The 16,785-nt window shown below is 51.9% G+C and overlaps 1 protein-coding gene across 1 annotated transcript in view; it reads left to right on the top strand.

Moving 5' to 3' along the window:
* The first annotated feature begins 7,992 nt into the window (after nt 1-7,992).
* Nucleotides 7,993-16,785, top strand: part of VEGFC (vascular endothelial growth factor C) — an 80,170-nt gene continuing 71,377 nt past the window's right edge. The window contains exon 1 of the mRNA XM_079779395.1: nt 7,993-8,559. Coding sequence (XP_079635521.1) covers nt 8,416-8,559 — 144 coding nt within the window. The 5' untranslated portion in view covers nt 7,993-8,415. The remainder of the gene's footprint in view (nt 8,560-16,785) is intronic.

Genomic DNA, 16,785 nt, shown 5'->3' with positions numbered 1-16,785 from the left:
CATAAGCAGATACGGGGTTCTGCAAGACCAATGGTATGGATGAAGAAGTTTACAGAGTAATGCCTATGGCTAAAAAAATGATCTGGAATATTCCTAGACTTCCTGTGGGTCTGGAGAGGAGGAGAGAGACTCAAAGAGGCAGGAGGTAGAGGGTGGATGTGTAATTACAATTGGTGAGTGGCAGAATTCCCATCATCTTTGTAGTAATCACAGAAAAGTGTTAAAAAAGTGAATTATGTAAATTTATCATGTAAGAAAACTCATATATGATATATGCATAGAGAGAAAGAGAAGAATCATTGACATAAACAACAAAAATAAGTTCAAAATCAGGGGGAAATTCTAGAATGCATTAGCAAAAAATGAATACGTGGAATGAATATAAGAAAAGTTAACATATGAAAATAAAGGTAAAATGTCTACATCTGTATACAAGAAATCCAAAAAAACATAAGGGGAAAGACATTTTGTACCAATCATTTGAACATATGACCCATAATTTCACAGAAATTACACACACAAACACATACATACAGATAAACATACATGAACTCAGATCGAAAACACCGAAAGTGTGCCAGAGATAACAAATAAATCAGTATGGACATACTGTGGTAAGATTCAATAAAATCAAAGACAAGGGAACATTCCAAAATTCTCCAACAAGAAATGGCAGGAGATCTACAGAGGAAAATCATCATATCAACATTTTAAAAGAGGCAGCAGAGGGCGCATTACCTACTGAGCACTCGACCCATATGGCTCTCAATCCAGGGTCTCCCAAACTCGAGCTCTAGAACATTGAACATTAAACAGCATCATCACTTCTCCATTGCTCAGCTTCCTCATTTACATCCCATAGATCATACTAATATTTTTGTCATAAGAGTGTTGGGAGTACTAAGTGCATTAAAATATGTAAAACCCATCAAAATACAGCCAGACACATAAAAGGCATACTACGACTATGAACTATATCTGTTTTCAGATTTCTTGGTAGCAATATTTGGTGGAGAAATACAACAGAATAAAATGTTCAAAGTGCTTAAGGAAAGATAGTTGATGTGAGAATTTCATATCCATTTGAATAACCATTTAAATACAAGGTTGAAGCCTAACCAGTGTGGCTCAGTGATTGAGCATTGACCTATGGACCAGGAGGTCACAGTTCGATTCTCCTTCAGGGCACATGTGGGGGGTTGTGAGCTTGATCCCCAGTGTGGGGCGTGCAGGAGGCAGCTGATCAATGATTCTCTCTCATCATTTGATGTTTCTTTTTCTTCCTCCCTCTCCCTTTCTCTCTGAAATCAATAAATATAAGATTGGGGGGGGGGGGACACAGAAAAATATATTAAATGTAAGGAAGAAATAAAGATTAATAAAGATATCAGTATTACTTTGTAATTACTTGTCATGCTCTATGCAAAATGCATTGAGAGGTAGTTAAATGTCAAGTATTCTTTTAAGTTCTTTGTGTATATTAGCTAATTTAGTATTCACATGAACCCCATGTGGTGAGGAGAGGTCCACGGAAGGTCATCAGGGTGGAGCTGATAGGCAACAAGAGTGACCTCCGTGGTAAGCCTTCTTTGTGAGGCCTGTGAATGTGAGACAGGACTTAAATCCAAACCATCTGGTCCTGTTCCCTCCCTGAGCCTCCTCTCCTCCGAGGACGTTTGTTTACAGACGTTATCTCTGAGGAAGGGGCCCTGAGAGTGGTTTCAGGGGAGCAGAGGCCTGTCTTTCTAAGGAGCTTTGATGCTGGTTACCTGTCCTGTTGCGTTCTCTTTTGGAAGAGAAGAAATAAAGGAAGAAATAAAGATTAATGAAGGAAGGAAAAATAGTTGAGTCCTGGTTGAGTCCAATTATGAATGAAACGAAATCTTCCACTGGCTGGTTAGCACTCATAGGGAGACGTGTGCAAAACACAGAGCTTTGTTGTTTCTTCTGGACAGATCTTGCACCCGGGTCTCCCGTCCTCGAGTCATAGCAAAGAATGAATGAGTATAGGTAGATAATGCGATATTAAAAATTGGAGACCTTGACTTTTCCCTGGTTAAGAAACAATCATTTGTCAACTACCCAGAATCTTAAGCCTAAAATCATGTGGGGTGTGGGTGGGGGGATGGCTAAGGAGAAAAAAAAAAATCAAAGCTTGCAGATTCAAGCATGTGCACCGTCATCTCAATCTAGTGCTGTAGATTGGGTGGAGCTGGCCATGACCCGCAGCTGCCATCTGGACACAGAGCTCTGTGGTGGACACTCTCCACCCAAAGACCATCGCTTTAACGAATTCTTAAGAATCCCTCATTTTAAATCGCCTAAAGCCGTGGTCGGCAAACTGCGGCTCGCGAGCCACATGCGGCTCTTTGGCCCCTTGAGTGTGGCTCTTCCACAAAATACCACGGCCTGGGCGAGTCTATTTTGAAGAAGTGGCATTAGAAGAAGTTTAAGTTTAAAAAATTTGGCTCTCAAAAGAAATTTCAATCGTTGTGCTGTTGATATTTGGCTCTGTTGACTAAGGAGTTTGCGGACCACTGGCCTAAAGGAACGTCCATGCTATTGTCGGAGGGGAAACCCAGTGTCTTTTTAGCTGGGACACATGAATGTAGATGTTTGCTCTCTCAGGTTCTCTGCAGTTTAACTGCCATTCTGGTGGTCAGAATTGCCCAGGAGTTCCTTCCCCTGGGCTTCCCAGGCATTTTTCTAATGGTGTCTTTGCGATGATAAAGTCTCATGTTTTAGTTATGCAGAGGCTGCTTGGGAGAATATGAAGGAAATGCAACTTATGTCTGTTGGTGATAAAACCGATCACATTTCATGACTCCCTTGTGGTGTCCTGCCACACCTGCCAAAGCCAGGTAGCGTCCCAGACGGGGGGAGAAACATGGAAGCTTAAGGGGAGGCCTGTGCCATGTTCTTATGGTTAGAGTCACGATTGCTCATTTGAGTTTAAAAATACCATTTACTCTCTCTGCTTGTTATGAGGTTTGGGAGTGTTCGGGACAATAAAATTTTGGAATAAACAGCAAAGCTTTGCAAAGTTCTCTAGTACCTATCCCAGCACAAGGAATACCTGTGTTAGTGGTGAGTTAGGTTGGAATTCAAGGAAGTTTTTGCTACTGTCAGAATCATACCTTTCTAGCAAACAAAAGTTTTGTTCCACCTTGAAAACTGGCATGCATTGACTGGGATAGTCAAACTCCATAGCAAGGTGCAGGTGCATGAGCCCATTTGCAAGTGTTCAAAGGTGGCTTAGCCTTGGGTTCCTGTCCATGCCCATCTGCAGTTACCAGGATGAATCTGGGGCAGGTGGAACAGGCACCTGGAGACATTCTCAGCAACCTTAATACACTTTTCTCACCAGCATTGGTAAAACAGTGCAATCAATTTGTCCTCCTTGTGGTGGGAAATTTCATATACAATGTTTGCAAGGTTCCAATCGAAGGCTGCTGGCGGCCTTAAGCAGCCATTCTGAAGCAGGAGGTCATCCTCATGCGATGGTTTCAGTAACTCTTTTCATACTCCCAAGCAGGTGTTGTGGCCCAAAGAGTCTTTCGCAGCAAGAGTCAGAGTTTAAGGGTCCAGAGGACGTGAGTGCTTGATCCTTGATTGGAGCAGCCTCATGGATTTCCCAGTTCCCTCCCCCGCTTTAGTTTTACTTTTCAAGGGTTTGAACACTTTCCATTCCAGTATCTGATCTTGTGGCCGAAAAGGGGCCACATGCTGACCTGACTAACTCAGGGGAGGCCTGTGTGGCGGCCTTGCCAACTCAAGAGACCTAAAGTGACCACACAGGATGGTCTGAAATTAAAATCTTTAATTAAAAAGCAGTTTATAGTGGGGAGTCCTGTCCTAGGCCAGTATCTTCCCTGACAAAGATCAACTTCCATCTCTACTGAGCCTATTGTCTTTTTGCATCTAAGTTAACACACCTGTGGAATGTCAGGGTAACTTTTGTAACCTCCCTTTTTCCTGACCCCTCAGGGCACAACAAATAGTGCCAGGACTGAGACCACAAACTCCCTCATTGTTGTTGTCATCTTGTTCATTGTTGACTGTTATCTGTCCTGCACCCACCTGTGTAAAGAAGCATGTGTCTATCATTTCACTTTTTATCCAATTCCAGATGTTTCTCCACGCTGCTTTCTGCTTTCTCCCACCTCCCTAATCTATCACCAATGGATTTCATGTAACCCACTTAAGTCTCCTCCTTTGATGGAAACTTATAAAACCACCATCCTTTGGAGCATTGTCTCAATGGGTTGAGATTTTACTGCCTGGCAATTGTTGATTAATCCCCTACTCCTGACTTCAGGCTATTCAGACAGAGTGAGGAAAGAGCTTCAGTCATGCCTGTTCCAAGCTCTGCTCCTGTATGTCTCCTGAAGGTGGTCAAGAGCCTATGCCTGCAGTCTCCACGTAGCCATCTTTTTGTTTGTATGGGTGCATGGTCTCCAAAAAATGGTGTCTAATATCTATAGTTGTTCTAAATTCCTCTGGTTTTATTATGGAACTTAGGGTCTCTCAAATCATACTGAGGGTAGTCACAGAGCCTTTTCCATTTCATTTTATTGGTTCACAATAACACAAATACATTGACGTGTATCTGGAAACCCCGGATTAAATGTTCCTAGAACTACTGCGAAGTGCTAACCTATCCTACAGAGGCTTTGGAAAGTCTTCAAAAATCACTCTCAGCTCAGATCACCATCAGGACTTAAATTCCCCCATCGGGGACTTGTTCTGACCTGGTTAACATTCAGAGTTTCCGGCTGCCCAGAGGAATGGCAGCTGGTCCCAAAGAGTGTTGGGGCAGGGACACTAGAGGGCCACAGGGTGGAAGAAGACAAAAGCTTTCAGGTCCCAGTTATGATGTGGGCAGATCCAAAAGAGAGAAAGCCTTTCACATTTTTCACTTGTCTCTTCCGCAGAAGATTTAGAGAGGCAACCGCGGGATCTGAATTTCTCTCCCAAGCTTTCTCTTATCGATCAAGAAAACACAGGTCACTGAATGGCTGCAATGTTCCTCCCTTTTCACTCTAAGGCACTTTGCAAATGAACAATTTTGTTCTTACAAAAAGTTTCCCAAAATAGCCCCTGCAATTCTAAACTGTTGGTCAACTATGCCAACATTTGCATTGGTGTGTAAATACACATAAGAGGCCAGAATCTGGTCTGCAGGAGACACACACTTGGGTTTAGTCTGAGACAGACACGTGACGGCCTGGGGGTGGTTGGTCAAATCAGTGATTGGTTCCCCTTGTGTCCTGGGCTCCCCCACCTAAGGGCTGGGCAGTCTCCATTGGCAAACCTGCAAATCTGGCATTCTGGGTAAACACAAGGGTTGGACATGACCTTCCTGCTATCAACTACCAACAGAAAGTGCCCATGAGTGAGGGCGAAAAGCAATGTTGCTGGTAACAAGGCAGCTTCCCCCCCAGGCATGGGGGCTCTCAAACCTATCAAATCATCAAAATCTTAGGGGGGGAAATACACTCGGCGTTTGGCAGCTTGATAAAAAGAAATCGGAACTGAATCTACTGCGAGACTCGCCTCATCCCTGCAGGCCTCAGGGGTCCCAGGTTCTGAATTGAGGGTCTGGGTTACAGCACCTAGGGAGGCGGCAGGAGGCTCTTGGTGGGACTGGCGGGTTGTGGAACTCCCCAAAGTCTCACCGGAAAACCCTCTAATGAACAACAGTACACTTAGCAGAACTCTCTGCAGGCAGGGAGAGACCATTTGACAGCCTCTCGGGTGTCTCTGAAGAGGTGAGTCAGAATTGGATTAACGGGAGGACTTGGGGTCTGGGCGCAGATAGGGTCAGGTAGGTCTTTCCAAGTGGGGGGCTGAGTAGGACTGGGCCGAGCCCCTGGGGAAGTAGTTGAGGACTGGTTGATTCAGGTCCGTGAGCGTCCTCTGTGCAGTACTTTACAGCCCCGTGACTACGCTGAAGCTGCCACGGTGTACTTCTTCACCCCTTGAGATCTTCTTTTGTTATTCCAAGTGCAATCCAAGTGGAGAAACACTGAAACAGGGATTGGTTAAAAAAGAAGCTCCAGCCTGGCCAGTGTGGCTCCGTGGTTGAGGTTCAACTAGGAATCAGAAGGCGGTTTGCTTCCCTTGTCTAGGTTGCAACTCAGTCCCCAGTAGGGGGCGTGCAGGAGGCAGCTGATCAATGATTCTCTCTCATCATGGATGTTTCTATCTCTCTCTCCTCTCTTCCTCTCTCTGAAATCAATAATATATATATATATATATATATATATATATATATATATATATATAAATTTAAGTTCAGCTTCCACTTAAATCCTTCCCCAGCGAGTCCTTAGCCCTTCCCTTTATCATACTGAAGACAAATATGGCAAATTGGTGAAATGTGCACCTAACAGCAAGACAGCAAGAGGAGTAACACACTGGCAGGGTCCATCCCAGCCCATTTTCACAAGCTGTGATGACGCAGTGACTCTGGGAGGACAGATTTAATGAAGATCCATGTCAAAGCTCACATCTCGGACACAGTCACCAACTTCGCGAATGCGGGCTCAGTGACGCAGGCCTGACTGGACTTTGGGGCGCAGGAACCGTCCTTGAGAGGCGCAGTGGATTTTCAGTGCCCTGTGAGTCAACGCTGACTCTGCTGCCAGAAAATAAACTCCATCTGAGGCTGCGTCCAATGACCCTGGACAAGGCAGACCCTCTCTCCGTGCTGGCTGGACCCCTGTAAGGACAGCGTCACGTGCAGAGCGGGTTTCTAAATGAAGAAGGAGTTAATGGGAGATCATGGTTCAGGAGGGAACGGGGAGTTGCCCTAAGAAGAGATGTTTTGCTGGGCCGAAGGCTAGCAGAGGGAGAGCATTTTTCAAAGTCTTTGAAGAATCACAGGTGGACCATGGACGTGAGAGTCAATTTATCGTGGGAAGTCCAGAAGTCAGAAGCCATGGAGAGATGGAGGGGCTTTTCAGCAACCGTGGCCACCCACACAGGGGATGGGCAGCGGGGCAGAGGGCCCTGTCCCAGGAGGCCTGGAGGCCGCCACGTGAATGATGCCCTGATGCCCAAGGGCGCTTTCAGAGCATGTGGAGTTGAGTCAGATGAAGAACTTGTCCTCTGCATCTCAGACTTCAGATGTAGAAAGTCTGCGTTTCTAGAAGTAGCTCCGGAGTGAGCGGGGACCTTTTCATCGGGTACATTGAATCCCTCAGCTTCCTTGTCTGGGGTCTGTCCCCTCCGCCCCCTGGAGGGACCTCCAGGGCAGCCAGCAGCACCACGCAGCCCCTGGGTGGTGCCCCTTTGGGGGAACTCAGTCACTTCACTGCAGTTGTCACTTCCCACAATATGTTGACCACATGTCCCTCTTTATCGGCACCTCTCTCGCTTGAGCCCAACTTCTTGCAGAAGGAGCTGTGTCTCCTTACTGTCCCTGACGCCTCTGGCCAGCAGTTGGGATCCCCAAAGGGTCCTTCGCACGCATCCCAGGGGCCCGCACTGCACGCAGAGGACCTGGTAGTTCTGGCTTCACCAGCAACACCAAGTTCCCAGGGAAAGGGGGCCCTCCGCTGGCTCCAGGTCCCCGCGGGGTCCCCGCCATGGCGAGGACTTTCTCGGGGACCATTCAGCGCGCCGGGGCTACTTCCAAACCTGGGCGCAGCGGGCCGGGCGTGCTGGAGTGGGACCGGCGCCCGGGGCTGCCCAGGACAAAGGGGCTCCCCGCTCCCCAATAAGTCCTTTCTCCCGCTGCCACTCTGTCCAGGTGGCCTCCAGGCTGGGCCTGCAGCCCGCTAACCCCGGGACTCCCCCGGCTCCCGGGCCCGCAGCCCCCGCAGGGAGGGACGGATGGAGGGCACCGGGGGTGGGAGGTGGGGCTCCGGGCGAAGGCGCGGGCGCCGGGGCGGGGGTGGGCGCGCGCTGGGGGCGAGCGCAGGGGCGGCGGCCGGGCCGCACGCTCCCTCCCTCGGCCTTTCTCTCACATAAGCGCAGGCAGAGGGCGCATCGGCCATGCCCTGCCCCGCGCCCGCCGCGCCGCCGCCGCACTCCCGGCCCCGCCGCCCCGCGCCCCGCCGCCCGCCCGGCGCGCTCCACTCCTGGGAAGGGCGGGGAGGAGGGGACGCGGGCCCCCGGGAGCTGGAGGGGCCGACCGTCGCGGGGGCTCTCGGCCCGGCCCCCCTCTTTCCCAAAAGCACCCGCAGCCACGCGGGCCGAGGAGCCGTCCGCCTCGCCCCGGCCTCCCGTCGCCGGCCCGAGCGCGCGCGGGGAGCTCGGATGTCCGGTTTCCTGTGAGGCCCCGACGCCGCCCCGCTCGCCGGCTCAGCCGGGGACCGCGCCGCGCGCCGTGGGGATCGCCGCCTGCGGCTCGCCCTCGGGGCTCAGCGCGGGGCTGTCGGGGGGCAGCCGCGCCCCGGCCGGGCCACCATGCGCCGGCTGCGCGCCCTGAGCCTGGCGTGCTCCCTGCTCGCCGCCGCGCTGCTCCCGGGTCCGCGCCGCGCGCCCGCCGCCGCCGCCTTCGAGTCGGGACTCGGCTTCTCGGACGTGGAGCCGGACGCGGGCGAGGCCAAGGTGGGTGCTCGGGCCGGGCCGCGGGGGGCGGCGGGGGGCCGCGGGTTCGGGGCGCGGGGGGTCCGGACCCTGCGCTGAGCGGCGGGTGCGCTCTGTGTCGCCGGGCGCGGGGGGACCCGCACTCCGGGAGCGGACAGCGTGCCCCGGAGAGAAGTTTCCTGCTGTTTCCGCACAAAGTTGGTGCCGAGGGGACACGCGAGTTGCGGGAGGGAAGGGCCCGCGCGGCTGGGCACGGGGACCGCGGAGCCGCTCTGGGATCCGGCCCCGCGCGCCTGGAACCTGCGCGGGGCGCGCAGCCCCGAGAGCCGGCTCCGCTGGGGTCCAGGGCGGAACCCCCGCAGGTTGTGGGGGTCACACCGCCCTGGGGTGGGACGCAGCCCCGCACAGCCCCAGCGTGGGGAGCCCCCGGCGCGGTGCGCAGCTTGAGAAAAACGTGGGGGGTTAGTCACCGGGCTGGGGGCTTGGGACTTGGGTCGGTTCCTGAAGTTGGTGCAACTGGCGATGCCCCCGGATGGCGCGGGGACCCCAGCCAGGCCCGACCTTCCATCCTCAGGAACCCGGCGTTTCTGAACTCCATGGGGACGCTGCAAAGGAAGGTGGGTTTTGTGTGCCTGTTGTTCAAGCGGCGTTTTAATTTTGCACTCGGATGTCGAGTGTGACTGGACACGGTTAGCGTTAGAATAAAGGAATCGAGAAACAAGCCAGCGAGTGCAAAGGGTTTTAACTCTCTGCCTAAAAACTTTGCCAAGGGACGTTTGAGACCTTCTGATTTGCAAAGAGGAGCTGCGTGCTTGTGCCTGCTGCTGGCTGGCTCCCCCAGAGGGTGCATTTACCCACAAAGTTCAGATCTGAGGCCAGGTGGGTCGCATGCTCACTCGCGTTCTTGAACTCCTGAAGGTCCCACTGGAGATGCCGGGGAGGGCTCCCTCCCCACACTGTCCCTGCAGGGGCCTGGGCCGGTGGCTGTTTCTCTGGGGGCAGGAGGGGAAGTGTCCGCTTGGAACTGATTTGTGGACTCACATACATAAGCCGAACGTGTGGGAATTAACTTGCCTTCCCCGTTATATTTTGAAACACGTCTTAAGATTGCGTAGACTAATTTTCAAATACGAGGTTCCTGTGTCTTTACATTTGGGGGCGGGGGGGGGGGATGTTCAAATACAGAATATAGGCGTCAAGGAAGAACCTTTGGAGTAAAAGGAATAGGTGTTCAATCGCAGGACAGAGTGTGTTATGCGAACGGCGGGATGTTTTTAACGCACACAGTCACACAGGTATCACTGTTGTCATGAGAGTGACCCCCCCCCCCCCCCGCCCCGTGTCCTTAGATGCCACCCGCATGTAGCAGGGGCTTCCTTTCTGTTTCTGCAGTCAGACCTTTGGAAGGAGGGCCTGTGGCAACTCACCTCGGTCCACAGGAGGAGAGTGGGGGGTCGGAGGTCAAAAGAGAGGTCTTTCCGATAAGCTAAGAGTCCCCCCCCCCCACCCCGCCCGCCCACGGGAGTCTGTCTCTGCTGGACAGTCCTGAGTGAAAGCGCTGTGTGTGTGTGTGATGTGTGTGTGTGATGTGTGTGTGTGTGTGATGTGTGTGTGTGATGTGTGTGTGTGGTGTGTGTGATGTATGTGTGTGTGTGATGTGTGTGATGTGTGTGTGTGATGTGTGTGTGTGTGATGTGTGTGTGTGCGATGTGTGTGTGTGTGGTGTGTGTGATGTATGTGTGTGTGTGATGTGTGTGATGTGTGTGTGATGTGTGTGATGTGTGTGATGTGTGTGTGTGCGATGTGTGTGTGTGGTGTGTGTGATGTATGTGTGTGTGTGATGTGTGTGATGTGTGTGTGTGATGTGTGTGATGTGTGTGCGTGTGTGTGATGTGTGTGATGTGTGTGTGCGTGTGCGTGTGTGTGATGTGTAGGCAGGCGTGCTGTTGGACGATGCGAGGTAATTCATCTCTAACTTCAGAACTGTCTTCATTGGTGAAGTGGTCCCCTTTCCCCTTTGAAAGTCCTCCTGCTCCGTGCTCGCTCTTCCTGGCTCACCATCCTTTACGCTCTGTGCGGTGAGCGTGGGTCGGTTTTCTGCATTCCGCGAGGACTCTTCCCCACACGATGACACATCAGGTGGAGTCCCTGAGTGCCACAGACCACAGGCAGCCTGTTCCTTACCCTGCACTGAAGTGTCCCCAGGGGCGAGGGAAGGCGTGGTGAGGCATGTGTCATGTGTCCCTGCCGTGGGATGGCCCAGAGACAAGATCCAGGCTCTCTGTCTCTCCCTAGTGGCCCAAACAATCGCCTCCCTTAGACACAGGCCCTGGTGAGGAGCTGACTGCTCCTTTTCCCTGAGCTACATGAGCCCAGGAAGAGATCTGAGAAGGTAAAAAGAAGAGGCTCAATAGACATACTCTCCCAAAAAGGCAGATTGTTGGTCATTGACACTTCGAATGCTTTTTTTTATATATTCAAAAAATGCAAAACAGCTCATAAACTATGAACCAAGGTTAGCCAGCCAATCCTCCCCCCCCCCCCTCCCCGCACCCTTCCCCCACAGAGCCATGCAAAAAACTGGAGGTAAAATCACCAATGGAAACAAGAGACCCTGTTCTTCCCCTTCTGTTTGGGTCTGTTGGGTCCCTCTTTCTAGTTCTCTGGTTGGAGGACGTACTCAAAAACCCTGAATTGTTTCTCTGCAGGGTGTTAGTGCAACCAAGTCTGCATCAGCAAAGTGAGGCCAGCGTGTTGCTCTCATGTAATTAAAGTGAAGTGGGCACGATGGGGGGAAAGAGGAAATATTTAACCTTGTCATCGCACTGAAGAACACTGCAAATCCTAGAAAACACACTAGATGGTTATCTTACAATCATGTTCCAACTGCGATTAGAGAGAGTTCACTCTGGCTGGTTAGATTTGAGGACTTTGAGAAAAGTTGATTTATAGAAACAACAAAAAGGAAGAACTACGTCATGTGAAATATACTTATGGGACTTATATTTTACGGGATTTTTATTCCATGAATTGGGTTGGACTAGGAGCATAAATACCTACATCCTCATATGTTTTTAGAGTAATAAATGCAAGGAGAGCATATTTTACATTGCAAATACCTATGTTAAAGATGAAGCTCAGCCCGGCTGGTGTGGCTCAGTGGTTGAGCATTGACCTGTGAACCCGGAGGGCTCAGTTTAAGTCCCCTCAGAGCACATGGCCTGGTTGAGTGCTCAGTCCCCAGTAGGGGGCGTGCAGGAGTCAGGGGATCAATGATTCTCATCATTGATGTTTCTCTCTCTCCCTCTTCCTTCCTCTCTAATATCAATAAAAACATATATATTTTTTAAAAATATAAAACTCAGCCCGAAACCGGTTTGGCTCAGTGGATGGAGCGTCGGCCTGCGGACTCAAGGGTCCCAGGTTTGATTCCAGTCAAGGGCATGTACCTTGGTTGTGGGCACATCCCCAGAAGGGGGTGTACAAGAGGCAGCTGATGGATGTTTCTCTCTCATCGATGTTTCTAGCACTCTATCCCTCTCCCTTCCTCTCTGTAAAAAAAAATCAATAAAATATATTTTAAAAAAATATAAAACTCAACATAAAACTTACAACCTGTGTCAACTGAGTGAATAATGTGGAAGAAGAAATATTGAATACACAAATATAGCATCTTATTTTCTGTTTTACACAACTTCAAATATCTTTACATTTATAAGTTAAATGCAAAAGAAGATTAGCTTAATATTAACAACATCAACTCCTTTAATGAGGATAGCTATTTTTAGTTGCTATAATAAAAGCACATATAGTTTATGGTGACTATCACAAAAACCTTCATAATAATGACAAGTAGTTTGCAGCACGCCCAATTTCCTCCCTCTGTCATTTATACTTCTGCATACTTTCAGGCTTATTTTATTTTTTATTTACTGCCTCAAATCCATCTGTGGTGATGTTTTTCCAAATGCCATCTGTGAGCTGACTGCAGCAGAATTCCTTGGAGGTCTTGAATTGCTTTTTTTCTTACCTGACACTCATCAACTCCCTGGTCTCGGGTCTAGGAACATGCTGTTTTAACTAGCATGCTGAGTCATTCTCATGCACAGTGAGTTTTGGAGTCACCAATCTATGGTATGTAACAATGATTCATTTCATTGGTTTTTATCATCTTCATTGTATGATTGTTGAGTTAGCGAGGGAAGTTATTGGGGCTGGGGGAACTTCAGGCACATAAGCCATTTATTCTCTCTTCAAGGAGCTCACAGCTCAGGTAGAAACAAAGAAAGGCTTAAGCACAGCAACCTCTGCGAGCTACCAGGGGAATGGTATCAGCTCCCTCTGGGTGCAGACGTCCTGCGAGAGACCATCGGTGAGGCCTCATTGGTCTGGGTGCCTGGGCATGAGGCAGAACTTGAGTTGTCACCTGAATGAGAGCTCCCAGCAGACGACTCCATCAAGCACAGGGATCCCTTTTGCGTCTTGGATGAGAGAGAAGGGGCAAGAAGGCAAGCAGGACTGAGGGATTCTGGAGGGTAAGAGTGAAGGCTCTTCAGTAAGAACAAGTTTGTAGAGATGGATGGGGTCACATTGTATGTGGCCGGTTTCAGGAATGTGACCATCATGCTGTGGCTCATGGGGGGTTGGTTGTGCATGACCTGAGCACCTGAAAGACAGTTAGGAAGAGGATATTGAACTCATGTATGGGGTTGATCGGTCAGGACCTTGGCTGGCGGAGGGGGGGGCGGGGTGGGGGGAGGGCGGGGATTGGTCTTATTAAGAAGCTACGGTGTAGAAGGGGAGGCATGAATAGTGCGGCAGGTACAGTGATAACAGAAGAAAAACTGTTAGAGGAAGAATCCATAGATCTGGTGACTGACTAACAGGAAAGACATGGGAGTGGGGGAAATCGACCTTTGACCTCAGTGTTATAATCATAGGACATGTTGAGCCTTCTTGTAAGATGAGGGCATTTCAGAGAGCGAAGAGACTGGTTTTCATGGATGCATAGTGGAAGACGAAGGCATTATTCCACAAATCACAAGATCTTACTAAACTAAGCAATCTTTGGAGAAGCAAATTAAACTCTACCAATCCATCTCACTAAAGGGAAATAATTGTCTAGGATCAGCCGGACTTAAGCTGCATAATAGAGCAAAAGTATTTAAGTGTTTGACAAGTATTATTGCAATCCCTAAAGGAAAATGAACAGAATGCATACCCCATTACAAGGCATTAGAAATAAGAAGGTAAATGTTATTCCAGTAAAATGGGCTGTGATGTTTAGCTAGTTACAGCCACCTCTGAGCTTGGGGGGATGGTACCTGGGGCATTTCTCTGATGCACTTCAAATTCCCGTCCTGTTGGGCAGCAGCCAACCACGGATCTTCAGAAAGCAGGGTCACTGGTAGGGAAAGGCGCCCTGTTTGTGGAAGTGGAACCCTCTTCAGCTCATTCTGCATCCATCATGTGAGGGCCTCGGAGTCTGACCCCCTCGCAGCCCTTTCTGAGGAGGGCCAAGATTGTGCCACCAAAGGACTGGGTTGTTGTCCCCGCCCCGGGTGTCTGATGCCTCCACACCAGGTCTGCGGGTACTGTTTGTCCTTAGCAGGTCTGATCAGGTGCTCCGTCAACCTCCTGTCTTCTCAGAGCTCTCTGACCCCAACTCCGAAAGATGCTGGGGGTGCAAGGCTTTGGACATAGCGAGCTCTATTCATCTTTCCTTCTGGTTTCTGCTTCTTTATGTTCTTCCTTCTGAACTTGGAACACCTGCCTGGCCGCCGTTTACTCACGAGATGGTGACCATCAAAACCGCAGTCTAGGAAGCCGCTTGTGGCTGGTCTAGGCCAGTGGTCGGCAAACTCATTAGTCCACAGAGCCCAATACCAACAGGACAACGATTGAAATTTCTTTTGAGAGCCAAATTTTTTAAACTTAAACTTCTAACGCCACTTCTTCAAAATAGACTCGCCCAGGCCGTGGTATTTTGTGGAAGAGCCACACTCAAGGGGCCAAAGAGCCGCCTGTGGCTCGCGAGCCACCGTTTGCCGACCACGGGTCTAGGCGGCTCCCCAGTGGGAGTCCACTCTCGTCCTTCTGCGCTGGGCTGGGCAGGGCGGTGGGCTGGGAGAGCTCACTCTGGGCCTCCAGGTCTGGTCTCCGGGAGGGGTGTCTGGGGCTCCTTGTTGGCAGCCTGGGTCCAGCGGGTGTGCGGTTCCCAGTTCCCACCTGCTGCTGCGGGACCGGGGAGCTGGTGTGAGTGCCCTGAGCATCCCCCGTGCTCCTAGCACCGTCACCTCCGGCAGCCGGAGGGGGCTTTGCAGGTTCAGATCACCTCTGGACACCATGCACGCCTCGTCTATGGAGAGCAGGTGCCTCCATCATGAGGAGGTCACCCCTGCAGCGCCCTGAGCACGGGTGTGCCATGCACATCACAAGGTGACGCTTCCTTTGTCAGGCACCTCCGTGGGATGGGCGCCGTCACATGTCATTGAAGACGATGAACCTGGACTCCAAGGATTAGCCAGGAACAAGGCCTTTTCCCTTTTAGAAAAGTGTGGGCCTGGGTTTGGGCCTGCAGGGTTCCGGAAGCCCCGTGATCCCTCCTCCTGCACCCCTCCCCACCCCCCCAAAGCTGCAGCTGCGGAGGCAGAGGCCTCTGTGCAGGGGCGCCCCGGGTGCATTGATTTCCATCCGGTGCCCACAGGACACTGCAGGGAACTGGGACTCCCCCGGCTGGCACATGGAGCCCCTCGCCCTGGCCGTTGGGAGGGTGGCCGGCCGCGTGGGGAGGGCCTCGTTGAATCCCCGACGGCAGGCAGGCAGCGTTTTCCAGGTTTCATGCCTCCACTTGCAGTGCAGCCTGGTGGGCCCTGCGCCCGGCGACCTTTCACTGACATCGGGGCTTGGAAGGAGCAGGCTGGTTGGCACCGGCCTCACCCCTCCCCCGACTTCGTGCGCCTGTGGTTTCACCTTTCCCCCGTCCCCGTGGGGGAAACACGCCCCACACCTGCCACAGCCGCCTCCGCGGGGCTGCAGAGCCGGGCTGTGGCCGGTTAGCATCCATCGTGAGTCACAGCGGAGACTGCAGCCCGGGGGAGGCCGGGGCCTGTGATTTGCAATGGGATTCTGACCTTTTCCACCCGTGTCTCACAATGGTCCGTGCAATGGCTTCTTCTCATACTCACAGAAAGCGGTGGTGGCTCCTGCCTCCGCTGGTTACCTGCTGGGAGTCTGTAGGGCCCTGTGGAGAGAAGAGGTGGTTCCTCGGTTTGCTTCCTTGGCATTCTCCCCCCCCAGCCCCCGGAATGAGCCCATGGGATGGGGGCCTTGACCCGCCCTGGGGGGCTCTCACAGCCCCGGTGCTGACTGTGCCCGAGGCCCCACTGTGAGAAGGAAGCAGGACTCCTCTGGATCCTGAAATCCTGAAGCTCATTTTCCTAAGTGGTTTGGCGCTGTCACCCTGATCTGATCTGACATAAAGCTGTTTACGGCCTTGGTTTACCCTCCCAACTGTTTCTAACCTGGGTTAATAGCAGGTACTTATGTGTGCGATGCTGCTGGGGCGGGGAGTGATGAGATGGGTGTGCCCTGGTGTCCTGGAGGTGCAGGGCCTGCTCCCAAAGGCGCTCTCAGGCCTCAGGCCCCTGACGCCTGGGAGGGAAACCCAGGGGCCCAGGAGGAGACCGTGTGGACGCTGCCGACTCCCCGCACCGGTCAGGGCCTGGCTTCTGTTCTTTCAAGTCCAAACTCTCCTGTTGCAACCCGCTTCCACGCGGGGCGTTTGAATTCCTGCTCAGCAGCGGTGGCTTCAGCGCCAGGCGGCAGTGCCGAGGCGGGGGCAAGCAGTGGCTGTCCAGTGAGGGGTCCTGTCCATAGCCAGCATCTCATCCTCCATGGGAAGCTAGAAAGGTGCTCATTCAAGCACCAGATGAGTTAACTATACGCTCCAACATGTCAGAGGTTTTGTAAGAGTCTCCTGATTTCCCAGAGCTGTTGGCCAGGCTGCCTGGGCCGTGCCGGCAAGGTCAGGGCCAGGTGTGGGCAAGGTCGGGGCTAGGTGTGGGCAAGTTGCAGGCAAGGTCAGGGCCAGGTGCGGGCAAGGTCAGGGCCAGGTGCGGGCAAGGTCAGGGCCAGGTGCGGGCAAGGTCAGGGCCAGGTGTGGGCAAGGTGCGGGCAAGGTCAGGGCCAGGTGTGGGCAAGGTCAGGGCCAGGTGTGGGCAAGGTCAGGGCCAGGTGCGGGCAAGG

Source organism: Cnephaeus nilssonii, assembly GCF_951640355.1.
Source record: "Cnephaeus nilssonii genome assembly, chromosome: 8".
In the NCBI taxonomy this organism is placed as follows: Eukaryota; Metazoa; Chordata; class Mammalia; order Chiroptera; family Vespertilionidae; genus Cnephaeus; species Cnephaeus nilssonii.
Note: the sequence above shows the minus strand (reverse complement) of the source record. Positions and strands in the feature narration are given on the sequence as shown.